Here is a 13,539-nt window from a genome sequence, read left to right as displayed (position 1 = left end):
GCTCGGTCTTCAGACGCCTGGATTTCTCCTTCGTGCTCCTGCTAGTGTCAGTTCCAGAGAAGGGAACAGCAGTCTGGAGGAGAGAGGTAGGCTGAGGGGGTTGGGGGGTATGGAACAGAAAGGGGGTGCTACAGAAACAAGGCAGAGAGGTGATGGGTGGGGCTGAAGAAGGAGCTGGGAGCAGCCCACCAAACCCTGTAAGGGCAAAGAGGAGGAAGCCGTCGTCAGTTTGTGTGTGGTTTACAAATCCTGTGTGACCCGCTGTAGTGACCCAGCATATTTGTGGTCCCTGGAAAGCACACACCCCGCACACCCAGCCTGGGCCATCATCCACAGGGGCTGTGTGCATCCTGTTTCTGTGCCCCGGGTGCCAAGCTCCTGCACCTGAGCCCTGCCAAGTAGCCCTCCAGCCTTACTTCCCAAGCCTCCTCTGTGGCCAGTTTGCTCACCCCTCACTGGTCTAGTTGCACCAGCAGCCCTTCTGCCACACCCTTTCCCTTTCCCTGCTGTCAGGTGTCTGTCACTTCCTCAGAGAGCTCCCCACTCAGAAAGCCTGCTCCTTCTCGTTCCGCACCTCTTCAGCACTCCCACCAGGCAGCAGAAGCAGAAAGAAGCCCCCCTACCCTGGCCATCTAAGGGCCATCTACAGATACTGACTCATGGAGACCTCAGGAGTGTCAGGGTAGAACTGTGCTCCACAGGGTTTTCAAGACTGTGACCTTTCAGCAGCCAATCACCAGGCCTTTCTTCTGAGGCACTTCTGGGCGATTCAAACTGCCAACCTTTCAGTTAGTAGTCACGGTGCTTAACTGTCCTGAGGATGCAGGAGCCAGGACTTCTAAGTGGTCACTTTGATCAGTGTTCTTTCCCTTGAACAACACTGGCCACAAACTACCTACTCTTATCTTAACCCAGCCCACTGCCACTAAGTTGATTCTGAGTTATAACAGCTCTGTAGCACAGAGTAGAACAGCCCCATATGGTTTCCAAGCTTGTTAATCTTTACAAAAGCAGAATGTCTCATGTTTCTCCTGAGGAGCAGCTGGTGGGTTCAAACCACCAACCTTCTGGTTGACGACCTAGTACTTAACCACTGCATCACCAGGGTTCCACCCTTAGCTTAATGCCCCTAATTATCCTTTGGGATCCTGGTCAACCCAGAGGAAAGTTACCTTTACTGTGAGGTAGGAGATTTGGCGGCATCAAACATCTTCTTCCGGCCTTCCATTCCAGACATAGCCTCCACGTTCTTCCGCCAGTCACCCACCTCGACCGGTCGCTCCTGTGGGCAGGTAACATGTCTGTCAGAGATATACGGGGCCCCTCAAGTGCAAGAAAAACTAGGGGACAAAAAAATTAGCCTTTTCAAGGAAGTAGGATGTCAACACAGCAAACGTTTTGTTTTATATATGCATTTGTTGTCAGTTGTCTCTTGCCATGAAGTCAATTGCAACTCATGGCAACGGGACATGTCACTGAGTAGAAATGTGCTCTGTTAGGGTTTGTTTAGCTATAATCTTTATGGAAACTGCACATCAGGTATTGTCTTCTGCAGTGCCAAAGGCTGGATTCAAACCAATAACCTTTTGGTGTGTAGTCAAGCACAAACCACTACTACTAGGGATGTGTGTGTATATGTGCATGCCTGCCTTGACTCAAACCTATACCAGTCAAATAGATTCAGACTCATAGTGACCCTTCCTCAGGTTTGCTGTTGGGTTTGTGTGTCATTGAGTCAGAACTGACCTTTAGCTGACACTCCAGCGGGTTTTCAGAGCAGCTGGTGGATTTGAACTGTGTGCCTTTGGAATTGCAGTGCAGTTTCTTATCACTAGGCTACCAGAACTCCCTACAGCAAGGTTCTAAATCTTTATAGGAGGGCACTGTCCTTTCTGCCATGGGTCAGCCAGGGATTTGAACTGGTGATCTTTTAGTTTGTAACTCATCATGTTATGTACACTGTTAATAGGAAAATAGATTAGATAGATAGATAGATAGAGAGAGCGAGAGATAGAGGATAAGTAGGTAGGTAGAGGGATAGACAGGTGCTATGGTAGCATAGTTGGTAGTGATTTGTGGTGCTAAATAAAAGGCCCAGTCACTCTGGAAGTACAAATCCTCCAGCGGGAGAAAGTTGGGCAATCTCCTCCCATTATTACATGTTACAGTCTCAGACACTCGATGCAGGGTAACTGTGAGTCAGAACCAACTCGACTACAGGGAGTTACGTGTGTACATACTTGTATACTTTCTACAGTGAATAAATTTGTGTCCTTTAAAATCCAATTGTTGTTGTTATGTGCCATCGAGTCGCTTTTAAAATATTACAATTATTTTCTTAAAAATAAATAAAATCTAGACACCCCACCCACCGCCCGGCTGGTGAGGTCCTAGGACCCCATCACAGAGGTGGACACGTGTCAAGTGGAAACTCAGCAGGAAGAGAGTGCTCGGGGGGGGGGGGGGATTCTGGGTAATGATTGTAGGGGTCCAGGAAAGACCCCACTCTGTGTATCATACCCCCATCTTACTTATTGTCCTGGCCCCTCCCTCTGCCCTGGGCAGCTCAAAGCCACTTCAACCAAGAAGCCTTCTCCCTGTTATTGAACTCCTTTTCCATTTCATATTGCCTGACTGGCGTCTTCTCTTTCTGAAGTTTCTTAAGTCAAAAGTCACGTCTTTCATCTAAGTATTTTATAGGGCCAGTTGGTCCTAGGCATATACATTATGGGCTCAGCCAATGTTGAGATTAGTCACTGAGCAAGTGATTGAAGTAAGTTCTCTAATTTCTGGGTTGAAGTGTCCCTAGACCCTGATGACCTGCTGTCTTCTTTCCCCAATAGTGCCAGACGACAGTTGACCCCACCCAATCACTGCTGTCAAGTGGTCCTTTAGCACAGAGAACTGTCCAGAGGGTCTTTGAGGCTGTTACCTCTTTCTCCCTCAAAGCACCTGGTAGATACGAACTGTCAACCTCTCAGCATCCCAATGCCTGACCACCAAGCCTTCTTCACTCTCTTCACAGTTCCCCTAAATGTCTTACTCTTTTCACACTGAGTTTAGGATTTCTACTTTATTCATGAATCTGTATTTCTCTTGTAGTCATCTGTATTTATCCCTCAGATAGGGAGCTCCTTAGGGAAGAAAATGAGTCTCTTGTCTCTTGTCTCCTGGGACAGAGTGACAAAAATTTATCTCCTGGGGGTTCTAGGATGTTCTAACTGACAGGCTGACTGGCCTCTGGCAGGAGCTCCAGAGCCGGCCTGAGGATGTATGAAGGTGACAGTTGAAGACCAGCCCTCACCTTCTCCGTGTCTTCCTTCTTCACAGACTTGAGATTTGCCCGCAAATCCATGGACACCTTGTGCTTGGAGCCCAATAGCGCCCGGAGCATGGCGTCAGCTGAGACTCGGACCCGACGCAGGGGCGGGCGTTTGAACTTCCCTCGGAGGTCCAGCACCTTCAGCTTCAGGTCCTTAATCTGCAAGTGGAAAGAGGCAAGAGCTCACTGCAGGAGGAGCCAGCTCTCGGGTGCCCTGGGAACATTACACTTCTAGGGTCCAGCTTGTAGACCAGATCCTCCAGGGCTGTCAGCCCCACCCATCACTTTACATGTAGCAATATGTTCATTGATGAATGAATGAATGAATGAAGAAACAGATCCCAGGAGCAGTTACCTGTCTCTGTGGCCGTGAAGGATAGGGGCAACCCAAGCTCAGCACCTATTGTGGTTTAGAAGTCCTGTGGGGAGCATAGGGCTGCACCATCTTCCCTCAGCCCTATTCCTGCTCAGCCAGCCTTCAGATCAGCTCACTGAAGGCACAGCCTTGGTTCAGCCAGTGGATCTCTCTCCAGGCCCAGTCCTCAGTGGACTTCTAGGGGCTGATCTTTTGATGGAATTCTGGGGAAGATGAGCACTCCCAGGGATCATCATTCCCAGTGTGAAGAATGGGAAGAAGTAGGGTGGCTCTACCCCTCCGTATTCACCCCTAGATGCTTGAACAACCCCAGAAGAAGCCCAGAAGGAGTTCTGCCTACCCTGACCCATCCTTTCCCACTGCAAACAGGAGTTTGGATGCTTTTCCCAACCATTGGAGTAAGGACTCCGACTGTCCCAGAATCACCACTGTGTGCCCAGGCTGCATTTCTCAGTGTCTCTGAACCTGCGTCCCGATCCATCAAGCACAGATAATAGCAGGTAAAGTGCACGCAGGTGTGTAGGGAGGATCAAAGCGTATAACGCACATGAAAGCACTTTGCCACGGTAAGATGTTATTAGCAGGTATATGATTATTTGTGTGGGTGAACAAAGAGGTTGGCATCTACTGGACTGAAGAGTGCACGTGGCAGGCAGGGAGGAAGTCTGCGTTTTTTCTTTTTCATCTGTGATTATTCGCTCTCTGCCCACCTCCTGCAGTGGGGTGGGGCAGCAGGCCAAGACTTCCTGGTTAAGTGGCCACTTCCCAAAACCAGCAGAAGGAGGAGGCCCTGGCATGTCACTGCCCATCCCCACTCTAGCCGGATAGCACGCACTCTGCACACCCACTCGTCCATGTGCCCCTCTGCAGGCTCACCTCCCTGGTGTTGTGGAGACATTTGGCCTCGATGTCGTATCTCTCCTCATCCACCACCTCCACCTTGGCGTGCAGCTCTCGGCACAGCTCCTGTGAGGATCCAACGAGGCAGGAAAGGAGACAAGAGATGGGCAGGCAGACACTGAGTGTCCGGCTTGCTGCGTGTATGTCCATGCCCACCGCCCTTGGCCCTCCTGCAGACCCTTTCAAGAGCTGAGCGGTGGGAACGAGCTGACACGCCCATTCCTTCTGAGTTTCATACCTGATGACAGCTCCACATACAAACCCTTCCTTTTCCTTTCTATATGTATTTACTGTCTTTTTGGGGAGGGGAAGAGGTTTCTTTTTCTTGTGACTTTTTCTTGAGTGAAAGTTTGCATAGCAATTTGAGTTTTCATCCCACCACTGATGGACATTTTGCTTTGTGATATAAATTATAATGCTCACATGGTAAGCCACACTTCTCGATTCCTCCTTGTAATTCTTATTTCCACAGATTCTCTGTCTTACCCCTTCCTGCCTTCTGAGCTTTGCTATGGTTGTTGTATACTGTCAAGTTGGAATCGACTCATAGTTGACCCTCTGGTGGGTTTTCAGAGGAGTAAATCACATAGGCGGTTACCCTGGTGGATTGAAACGGCAGCATCTTTGGGTCGGCAACAAAGCTCCTTACACGAGGCCACCAGAGTGCTCTCATTGAGCTTTATCCCCAGACAACTATTACCCTTTTGATCTTTTATGGTTCGTTTTTCTGAGATGTAAGTATCCCCTGGTGGTGGTGGTGTTCTCCTTATAAACTTGTCTACTGTTGAGATGACAGCTGAGTCACAAGGATGGGTTTAGGAATAGGCTCGAAGGATGACTAAGTGCCAAAGTCTCAGGGTTTCAGCAGTCTCTGTCAGACCAGCAAGCCTGACCATTTTCGGGTTCTTGTTTTGTTCCATGTTTTTCACCCTCTCTGCCCAGGACCTTCTACTGCGATCCCCTTGAATGCAATCAGCAGTGGTATCTGGCTACCTTCTAGTGCTTCTTGTTTCAGGGCCCTGGGGCTTGAAGTTCATGTGGCTCATTAATCTCTTAGACTAATTTTTTCTATGTGCTGTGCTTTTCTTTGTTTTGGACGGACAGAAACCTATGGCTCTTCTTCAGATACCTTCTCACATCCTTTACTTAGTGGGTAAAAAGTTGCACCGCCAGCCCAAAGGCAGATGGTTCAAATCCAACAGTTGCTCTGTGAGAAACGATGGACTATCTTCCTCCCATGTGATTTATGAACTCTGAAAACTTGGAGGAGGGTCAGCTATAGTCAGTTCTGATAAGATGGTAATGAGGTTGAGGACTCATCAAAGAAGAAATTTGAATATTAATACTTGTTGTATGTTGTTAGGTGCAATTTAATCGAGTACAACTCATAGAGACCCTATGAACAAAAGATCTGAACCCTGTTCTGTCCTGTGCCATCATCACACTTCCCGACACACAAGAGCCCATTGCAGCAGTCACTGTGTCAATCCACCTGGTCAAGGGTCTTCTCCTTCATTGACCTTGCACTCTTCCTAGCATTGTGTCCCTGTCCACAATATAACTCCTCCTAGCAACTTGGCCAAAGTATGTGAGACCTCAATCTTTGGGATGTTCAGTGCTCTTCTCCAACAACACAGCTCAAAGGCATCAATGATTCTTCTGTCATCCTTATTCATTGCCCAGTTCTCAGATGAATAGCAAGTAGTAGAAAAGCCATGGCCTGAATCAGATGCACTTTAGCCCTTAAACTGACATCATTACTCCTCAATAATTTGGAGAGGTCTCTAACATAATATTATTAATTATATTATGTCAATTGACCTTGATGTCCTCTAGAAAATTATTCTAAGGCAACTCATTGAGGATGTTGGTTACCATTAAGAAATTTATATAACTTTGCCCATTTTTGGTTCTGTTATACACATGGTTCTGTTTAGAGCATATACAGTATAAATGTAGAAATGCTGTCGGCCAAACCTGTATGTGGTCACAGTTGTAATCCCTTTCACTTGCCCATACCTATTCCTCTTGCCTATCTGCCTATATGACCACTTGCAGATACATGTTTGTCATTACTAATAGTACAGGATTGTGTACTTACTAGTGTTTCCCTTTGTTATCTGTATCTCTTGCTTACCTCTTTGTGTTGCATTTCTTTGGCAAAATGTGTTAATCATCCCTTTATTGTATATGGCCTTTCCCGTCTCCATCCAAATGAAAACGTGTCTGCTATCTAATAGGGAGCTCTGGTGGCATAGTCCACAGGGAGTCGGGTTGCTAACCCAAACATGGAGCCTCTTTGGTAGTTCAAACCCACCAACAGCTCTTCAAGGGAAGGATAACAATGAACTCCTGTGTAATACAGCCTCCAGAAACCCGCTACAGGGTCAGTTATGCAGCCGTTCCAGCTTGATGGCAATGAGGTTTTAAAAAATTACCTCTTTGCTGGTTTTGCTTCTCCTTCCCCTCCTCTACCTAGGACCCATCCACGCTGCCAAGTGTTTCACAAATCCTCTGCTTTAATGTTGTATAGTATTCCATTTTGCATGTATGTACCATAGGTTATTTATCCATTCCTCTCTGTTGATGGACACTTAAGTTGTTTCCATCTCTTTGCTGTTATTAATAATGCTGCAATGAACATAGGTGTGCGTGGAGCCACTCATGTGCAAGCTCTTATTTCTTTAGGAAATAGCTAATAGTGGGGTTGCTGGATCAAATCATTTACCTATTTCAACTATGCAGAGATGCCGGAAACATACAATGAACAAAAATAGTAAGATAAAAATCACTAATAATGCGACAACTGGAAAATAATGGTTGATAACATTTCTGATGGCCTTAAGACAGGAAGATTAATGTCTTAAAAACACTACAGATTTCTCTCTAGGTGAAGGACAAAGATAATATTTTGGAGAAAAGTTGTTGTTGTTATGTGCTGTCGAGTCGTTTGCGACTCATAGCGACCCTATGTACAACAGCCCTAAACCCTGCTCTATCCTGTGCCAATCGCATTGCCTCTGACACACCCATCCCGATTACCCCAGTCACTGAATCAATCCACCTCATAGAGTGTCTTCCCCTCCTGCGCTGTCCCTCTACCCTACCAAGCATGATGTCCCTCTCCAAGGACCTGTCTCTCCTTACAACATGTCCAAAGTATGTCAGACAAAGCCACAGAATTCTTGCCTCCAAGGAGTAGCCTGGTTTAACCCTCTCTAGGATGAATCTGTTTGTTTTCTTGCCAGTCCATGGAACATTCAATACTCTTCCCCAGCACCACAGCTCAAAGGCGTCAATTCTCCTACTATTCTCGCTAGTCATTATCCAACTCTCTGATGCATAACAAGTTATTGCAAAGACCATGGCCTGTATCAGGCGCACCTTAGTCTCCAGAGAGACATCGTTGCTCTTGAGTACTTTAGAGAGGTCCCTAACCGCAGACTTTCCCATCGCAATACGTGTTTTAATTTCCTGGATGCTGGTACCAAGGGTGTTGACTGTGGAGCCGAGCAAACTGAAGCTGTGAACAATCTCAATCTCTTCGCCATCCATCCTGATGCTACCGATTGGTCCAGTGGTGAGAATCTTTGTCTTCTTGACATTGAGCCTCAGTCCATACTGAAGGCTGCAGTCCTTGACCCTCTGCAGTAAGTGCAAGAGGTCCTCCTCTTATTGGAGAAAAGGGGCTTCCCAAATCCTGGTCCCCTCCTGCTTCATACCATCACATGGCTCTGCTAGGAAGCTAGACCCCTGGTTCTGTCCCATTCAAGCAAGTCACTCCACCCTCTCGTGCTCACTTCTCAAACCCATGATATGGGTTTACAGGCTCTGTGACTATTCACTTTACAGGCTCTGTGACTATTCAAAGTAATCAGAGGAGGTAAGAGTGGAATTATGCTCCCCTCCAAAAAAAAATGTTTCAAGTCCCTATACCTTTAGATAGGAAACCCAATGGCACAGTGAATGAAGCATTCGACTGCTAACTGAAAGGTTTGAACCCACCAGCTGCTCAGCGAGAGGGAGAGATGACAGACTGTTCTCATAAATATTTACCGCCTTGGAACCCCGTAGGGCTCTTCTGCTCTGTCCTGTTGGATCCCCATGATTCAGAACTGACTCACAGGGTTTGGTTTATACATGTGGTTATAATCTCCTTTGGGAATGGATTTTGTTATGTTAACGAGGCTGTATCAGTGTAGCATGTGTTTTAAACCAGTCACTTCTGAGAGATGAAAAGAGCATACAGAGAAGTAAACAGAGATGGGATAAGAGAGATGTCATGCCACATCGTTATATAAGCTGTAAAGAGACAAGGACCTTTCCTCAGAGACGACAGAGAGATAAAGCCTTCTCCTAGAGCCAGTGTCCTAAAGCACATGGTCCAAATTCATCAGCTGTTTTGCAGGAGAGAGATGCGCAGTCTCCTCCCGTGAGCTTTACTGCCTCGGAAAACCCACTGGAAGGTCAGCTATAGGTCTGTCAACTCGACAATACTTAACAGCAACAGTCTCCTAAACTGTGAGGATATAAGGGCTGATTTGTTAAGGTCATCCACTTGTGGTATTTCTGCTATAATTGTCAGTTTTCTTGTGTGCCAGCCCTCCAGTGAGTTTTCAGAAGCAGTTAATCACACAGGAGGAGATTGCCTACTCTTCTGTGGAACAGCTGGTGGAATTGAACTACATGCCTTCGGGATTGCAATGCAACTTCTTACCACTAGACCACCAGAGCTCCTATGGTACAGTGTTGTTTTGATGTACTGTTGAGTTGACTGCAACTCATAGCAACTCTCTGCACAGTGACTCTGGCCCTGCCCTATCCTGAGCCACTGTCACTGCCACAGGCACCTTGTAAATTACAAAGAGTTCAGCAATGTGAGTTCAGATCCTGCCACCTGGTCACATGTGTCACCTTAGGGAGCTCCGCACCCCCAGCCCAGCCTTCCAGGCTCACCTGCAGGGCACTGAGGGACAGGCCTCGGGTCTGTAGCGATGGGATGCGCTCTGCCAGGTAGCGAGCCTTCTCGGCCTCCCGTTCCTCATGCTCTTGCTCCCAGCACTCTTTGGCCTTGGCCAGCATCAGACTCTGGACAGAGCAAAGCTTAGTGAGAAGTAGCCCTCAGATCTCATGGGCCCCACTCCACACCAAGAAAAGCAGATGCACACGGGGTCAGCTCTGGCCTCAGCCAGCTCTGCTAGCCCCATGTTCTCCTGAACATCAGGGCCTGGACTGGTCATCCCTGGGAATGTGTAAATGAGCTGCCTTCTAAGTATGGAAGCATGACTGTGTGGGAACAGATGCTCGGTGGCCACACATGGCATTTCTCAGGCCTGAAACAGTTTTTTAAAACTGTAGGTCTTCTCACCCACTTTTTGTCTGTATTGTCCCCACAGTGATCCAAAGAGAGAAATTCTTACCTAAATACAACAAATCCTTCTGCCACCACCATTGGATTCCCAGTCTGAAACGAATCAATCCCTTCCTCTGACCACCCTGATCCTCCAGGACAAGCACTAAGACTGTATAGCTTGAGGGTCCCACTCTGTGACCACCCGTGTCTGAGCAACAGCTAGGCTCCCTCTGCTGGCCCCATCTCCAAATTGGCATTCTTGTTCTGGTCTCCTTCCTCTTTACCCCTGATGCCCCACCTACCCCACTACATCACCCCTTCAGAGGCCAGGCCACGTACCCTCTGTCTCCCACTGACCCAGCCCTTGAACTCACCTTCAGCATGAGTTTGCGGGAGGCTGTGATCTTGGATTTTCTCTGAGGGTGAAGGGAGAGAGGCACAGCTTTACCCAATGGGATGCAAGTGTTTCATTGCTGTCTTATTTACCCAATGATTTGGTAAGCTCATGGGTCCCCTCACTGGACCATCAATCATAGGGAACTCACTTAAATATGATCTCAGCTATGCAGTTAGAAATATACTGGCTAGAGAAAAATGGCACATTCTGGTCTCACTTCGACTCTATGTCAAATGTCTACACCATCAGTGCTGCTCATTTCCCCACCCTGTCCTCCCTGCAGCTCCAGCCCTCACCCAGCCGACATAAATCTGGCATGTGCAGGGTAACCAGGCCAGGTTCATCTAAGACCTAAAAAGAGTCCAAGAGCTCCTCTTTGCTTCTCCTTCAATGCTCTGAGGGCATAATGACCCAATGTGAGGAATGACTATCTTTATCCCGTGTAAGTATGGTTTTGCACAGGACCTGCTTTCTAATATGGTCCCCCCAGCTCCGGAAGAAGTCTCAGAATGGGCGAGGGTGAATTGGTGCCGCTCTTGACAAGGAGTTGGGTGTGGAGTCACACTGTGCTCTGCTGTGACCCCAGACCAAGGTCCACTGTCTCAGTGTGTTGAAGCTGTGCCTGGGCCCCAACCACATAGACCCTGGGGGGAATCCCCTCGTTGGAATCTTCATAGGAGGTTGTGGTTCCCCTGTAAATTTGATCAGTCACAGCGCATCCCCCAGACCCTGACTCAAGCTCCCCACTCTCCCTTGATGCCTGATGACTGTCCCAGGCCCTCCAGTCTATAAACAGGAGTACCCCGAACACCACTCACCTCACTTCACATGACCATCGCAGGAAGCATGGGAGGAAAGAACAGAAAAAGAGTGAGTCTAAGGATGAGGTTCCGTCTGCCCCAGCGGAGCCAGGTGGACTCGCTTGGTGAGCTCAGAAGGGCAGGGGACAAGGAGCCCAGTTTGCCAGCTTTGGCAGAATCAAGTGAAAACTCAATGGCGTGTGGACTTCTGGAAGCTGAGAGTTACCAGTCATGGTACATGGGGGAGAGGCAGTGGAAGGTCAGGGAAGTCAGAGGGCTCTCAATTCAATGCAGAGTTCAAACAATGTAAAAGTTCCATTCATGGACTTGTGGACAAATTCCCAGGGTCTCAGTCATCTACTGGGCCAATGTTAATTCTCAGCCTGATGGTGCACAACTCGTCAGCCCAGTGCAGACTGACAAATTCCCAAACCCAGGCTGAAAAGGGTCTTCCCCAGAGAACAAGAAGTATGAGTTCTGCTCAAAGTCTGAGAGGTCTTGTGACGCCACTGGGGAAGCCACGGAGAACTGACTCACACACAGCACTCTCCTTGTTTTAGGAACTGGTTTGCTGAGAACAGCTTCAGGGTAGAACAGATTGGAACCTCAACTATGGGGCTCAAATTTCCAGCAAAGCGTGCTTTCCCCAAGCGCTGCATAGAGAATCAGAGTACTTACACTTCAGGCATGGTGGAGGTGCGGCAACACCTAGAAGACAGAGAGGATCATTAAGGTGGGAAAGTGATGAAACTGCCCCCTCCCCAACCCCACCCAGCTGGCCTGGGGGCGCATCAGCAGATCCACCTGTGAGGGAGAGTTAGATAACCAGAAAGAAAAAGAAAAATCAGATAGAATGGATTCCAGCAGGCCAGAGTAGGGAATATATATTTGTCCATTTATTCTGCTTATTTACTTACTCATTCACTTAGGACAGGGAGAAATCTTATAAAGGCAAAGAAACAGTACTAAAACCATACCTAACCTGTTGTCATTGAGCTGATTCCTACTCTTGTATTTGTTCGGTGCTGTAAAGTTGACTCTGACCCACAGCAATCTTTGTCAGCAGAATGAAGCCCTGCTCGCTCCTGCATCCAGAGATGGATGGTACAGGGCAGAGAAGAACTGCCCCGTGGCGTTTCCCAAGCTGCACATCTCTACAGAAGCAGACTACCACAGTTTTCTTCCATAGAATGGCTAGTGATTTCAAACTGCTAACCTTTAGATTAAGTTTGGAAAGAGGAGTGGCATCCATTTCCATAAGAGCTTGCCTCTGGAAACCCTATGAACCTGGAGAGAGGATGAAAGGCACCCAAGCGTCGAGGACTCTCCTTTATAGGGTCGAGGACTCTGCTTCATAGGGTTACTGTGAGTCGCCTGCGACTCGACGGCACTTAACAACAACCACCTTTAGATTAGCAGTCAAGTGATTTTAACCACTGCACCAAGAGGATTGATTCTTAAAGAAGGAAGTACAGGAAGCTCTGGTGGCCTAGTGGCAAGAAGCTATGCTACAATCCCAAAGGCGTGGGGTTCAAATCCACTAGATGCTTCACTGGAGAAGGAGGGGCAGTCTCCTCCTGTGCCAGTCAGATTCAACTCGACAGTCCACAACAAGAAAAAAGAAAAAAAGAAAAGAAGCAAAGGCATCCTCTCTGCACAGGTAAGTTGTGGTTGTTATGTGCCATCGAGTTGCTTGCAACTCAGAACGACCCAATGTACAACAGCCCTGAAACCTGCTCTATCCTGTGCCAATTTCATTGTTTCTGACACACCTACACCCATTATCCCAGTCACTGAGTCAATCCATCTCATCCAGGGTCTTCCTCTCTTGCACTGTCCCTCCACCCTTCCAAGTATAATATCCCTATCCAAGGACTGGTCTCTCCTTGCAACATAGCCACTGTATGTCCAACAAAGCTTCAGAATCCTTGCCTCCCAGGAGCAGCCTGGTTTCACCCTTTCCAGGACAAATGTGTTTGTTCTCTTAGCAGTCCATAGTATATTCAGTCCTCTTCTCCAGCACTACAACTCAAAGGCATTGATTCTTCTTCTACCATCCTTAGTCATTACGTAGCTTTCCAATGTATAGCAAGTAATTGGAGGACCATGGCCTGGATCAGGCGCACCTTAGTCTCTAGACTGACATCATTGCTTTTGAACTTGAAGAGGTCTCTGATATCAGATTTTCCCAACCCAATTTGTCTTTTTATTTCCTGGCTGCTGGTACCAAGAGTGTTGATTGTGAAGTCAAGCAAGCTGAAGCCTTTAACAATCTCAATGTCTTCACTGTCTATTATGATGCTCCCACCTGGCACAGGTAAATAGGAGTCTGAACACTACAGCCAACTGGCCTACCGTGGCCTATGGCCCATTTTTATTTTCAAAGACGTC

The 13,539-nt window shown here is 47.7% G+C and overlaps 1 protein-coding gene across 1 annotated transcript; it reads right to left on the bottom strand.

Annotated features, from left to right (window-relative positions):
* Nucleotides 1-1,174: 1,174 nt before the first annotated feature.
* Nucleotides 1,175-11,837, bottom strand: TNNI1 (troponin I type 1 (skeletal, slow)). Its single transcript, XM_006903686.1, is given in 6 exon segments — nt 1,175-1,282; nt 3,305-3,481; nt 4,575-4,664; nt 9,555-9,686; nt 10,326-10,367; nt 11,823-11,837. Coding segments are annotated over 6 exon segments (564 nt in total).
* Nucleotides 11,838-13,539: the final 1,702 nt, after the last annotated feature.

Source organism: Elephantulus edwardii, unplaced genomic scaffold, assembly GCF_000299155.1.
Source record: "Elephantulus edwardii isolate Elephantulus edwardi_28Jun2011 unplaced genomic scaffold, EleEdw1.0 scaffold00110, whole genome shotgun sequence".
Classification (NCBI taxonomy): Eukaryota; Metazoa; Chordata; class Mammalia; order Macroscelidea; family Macroscelididae; genus Elephantulus; species Elephantulus edwardii.
The sequence above is the reverse complement of the archived record's forward strand: the minus strand, read 5'-3'. Positions and strand labels throughout refer to the sequence as shown.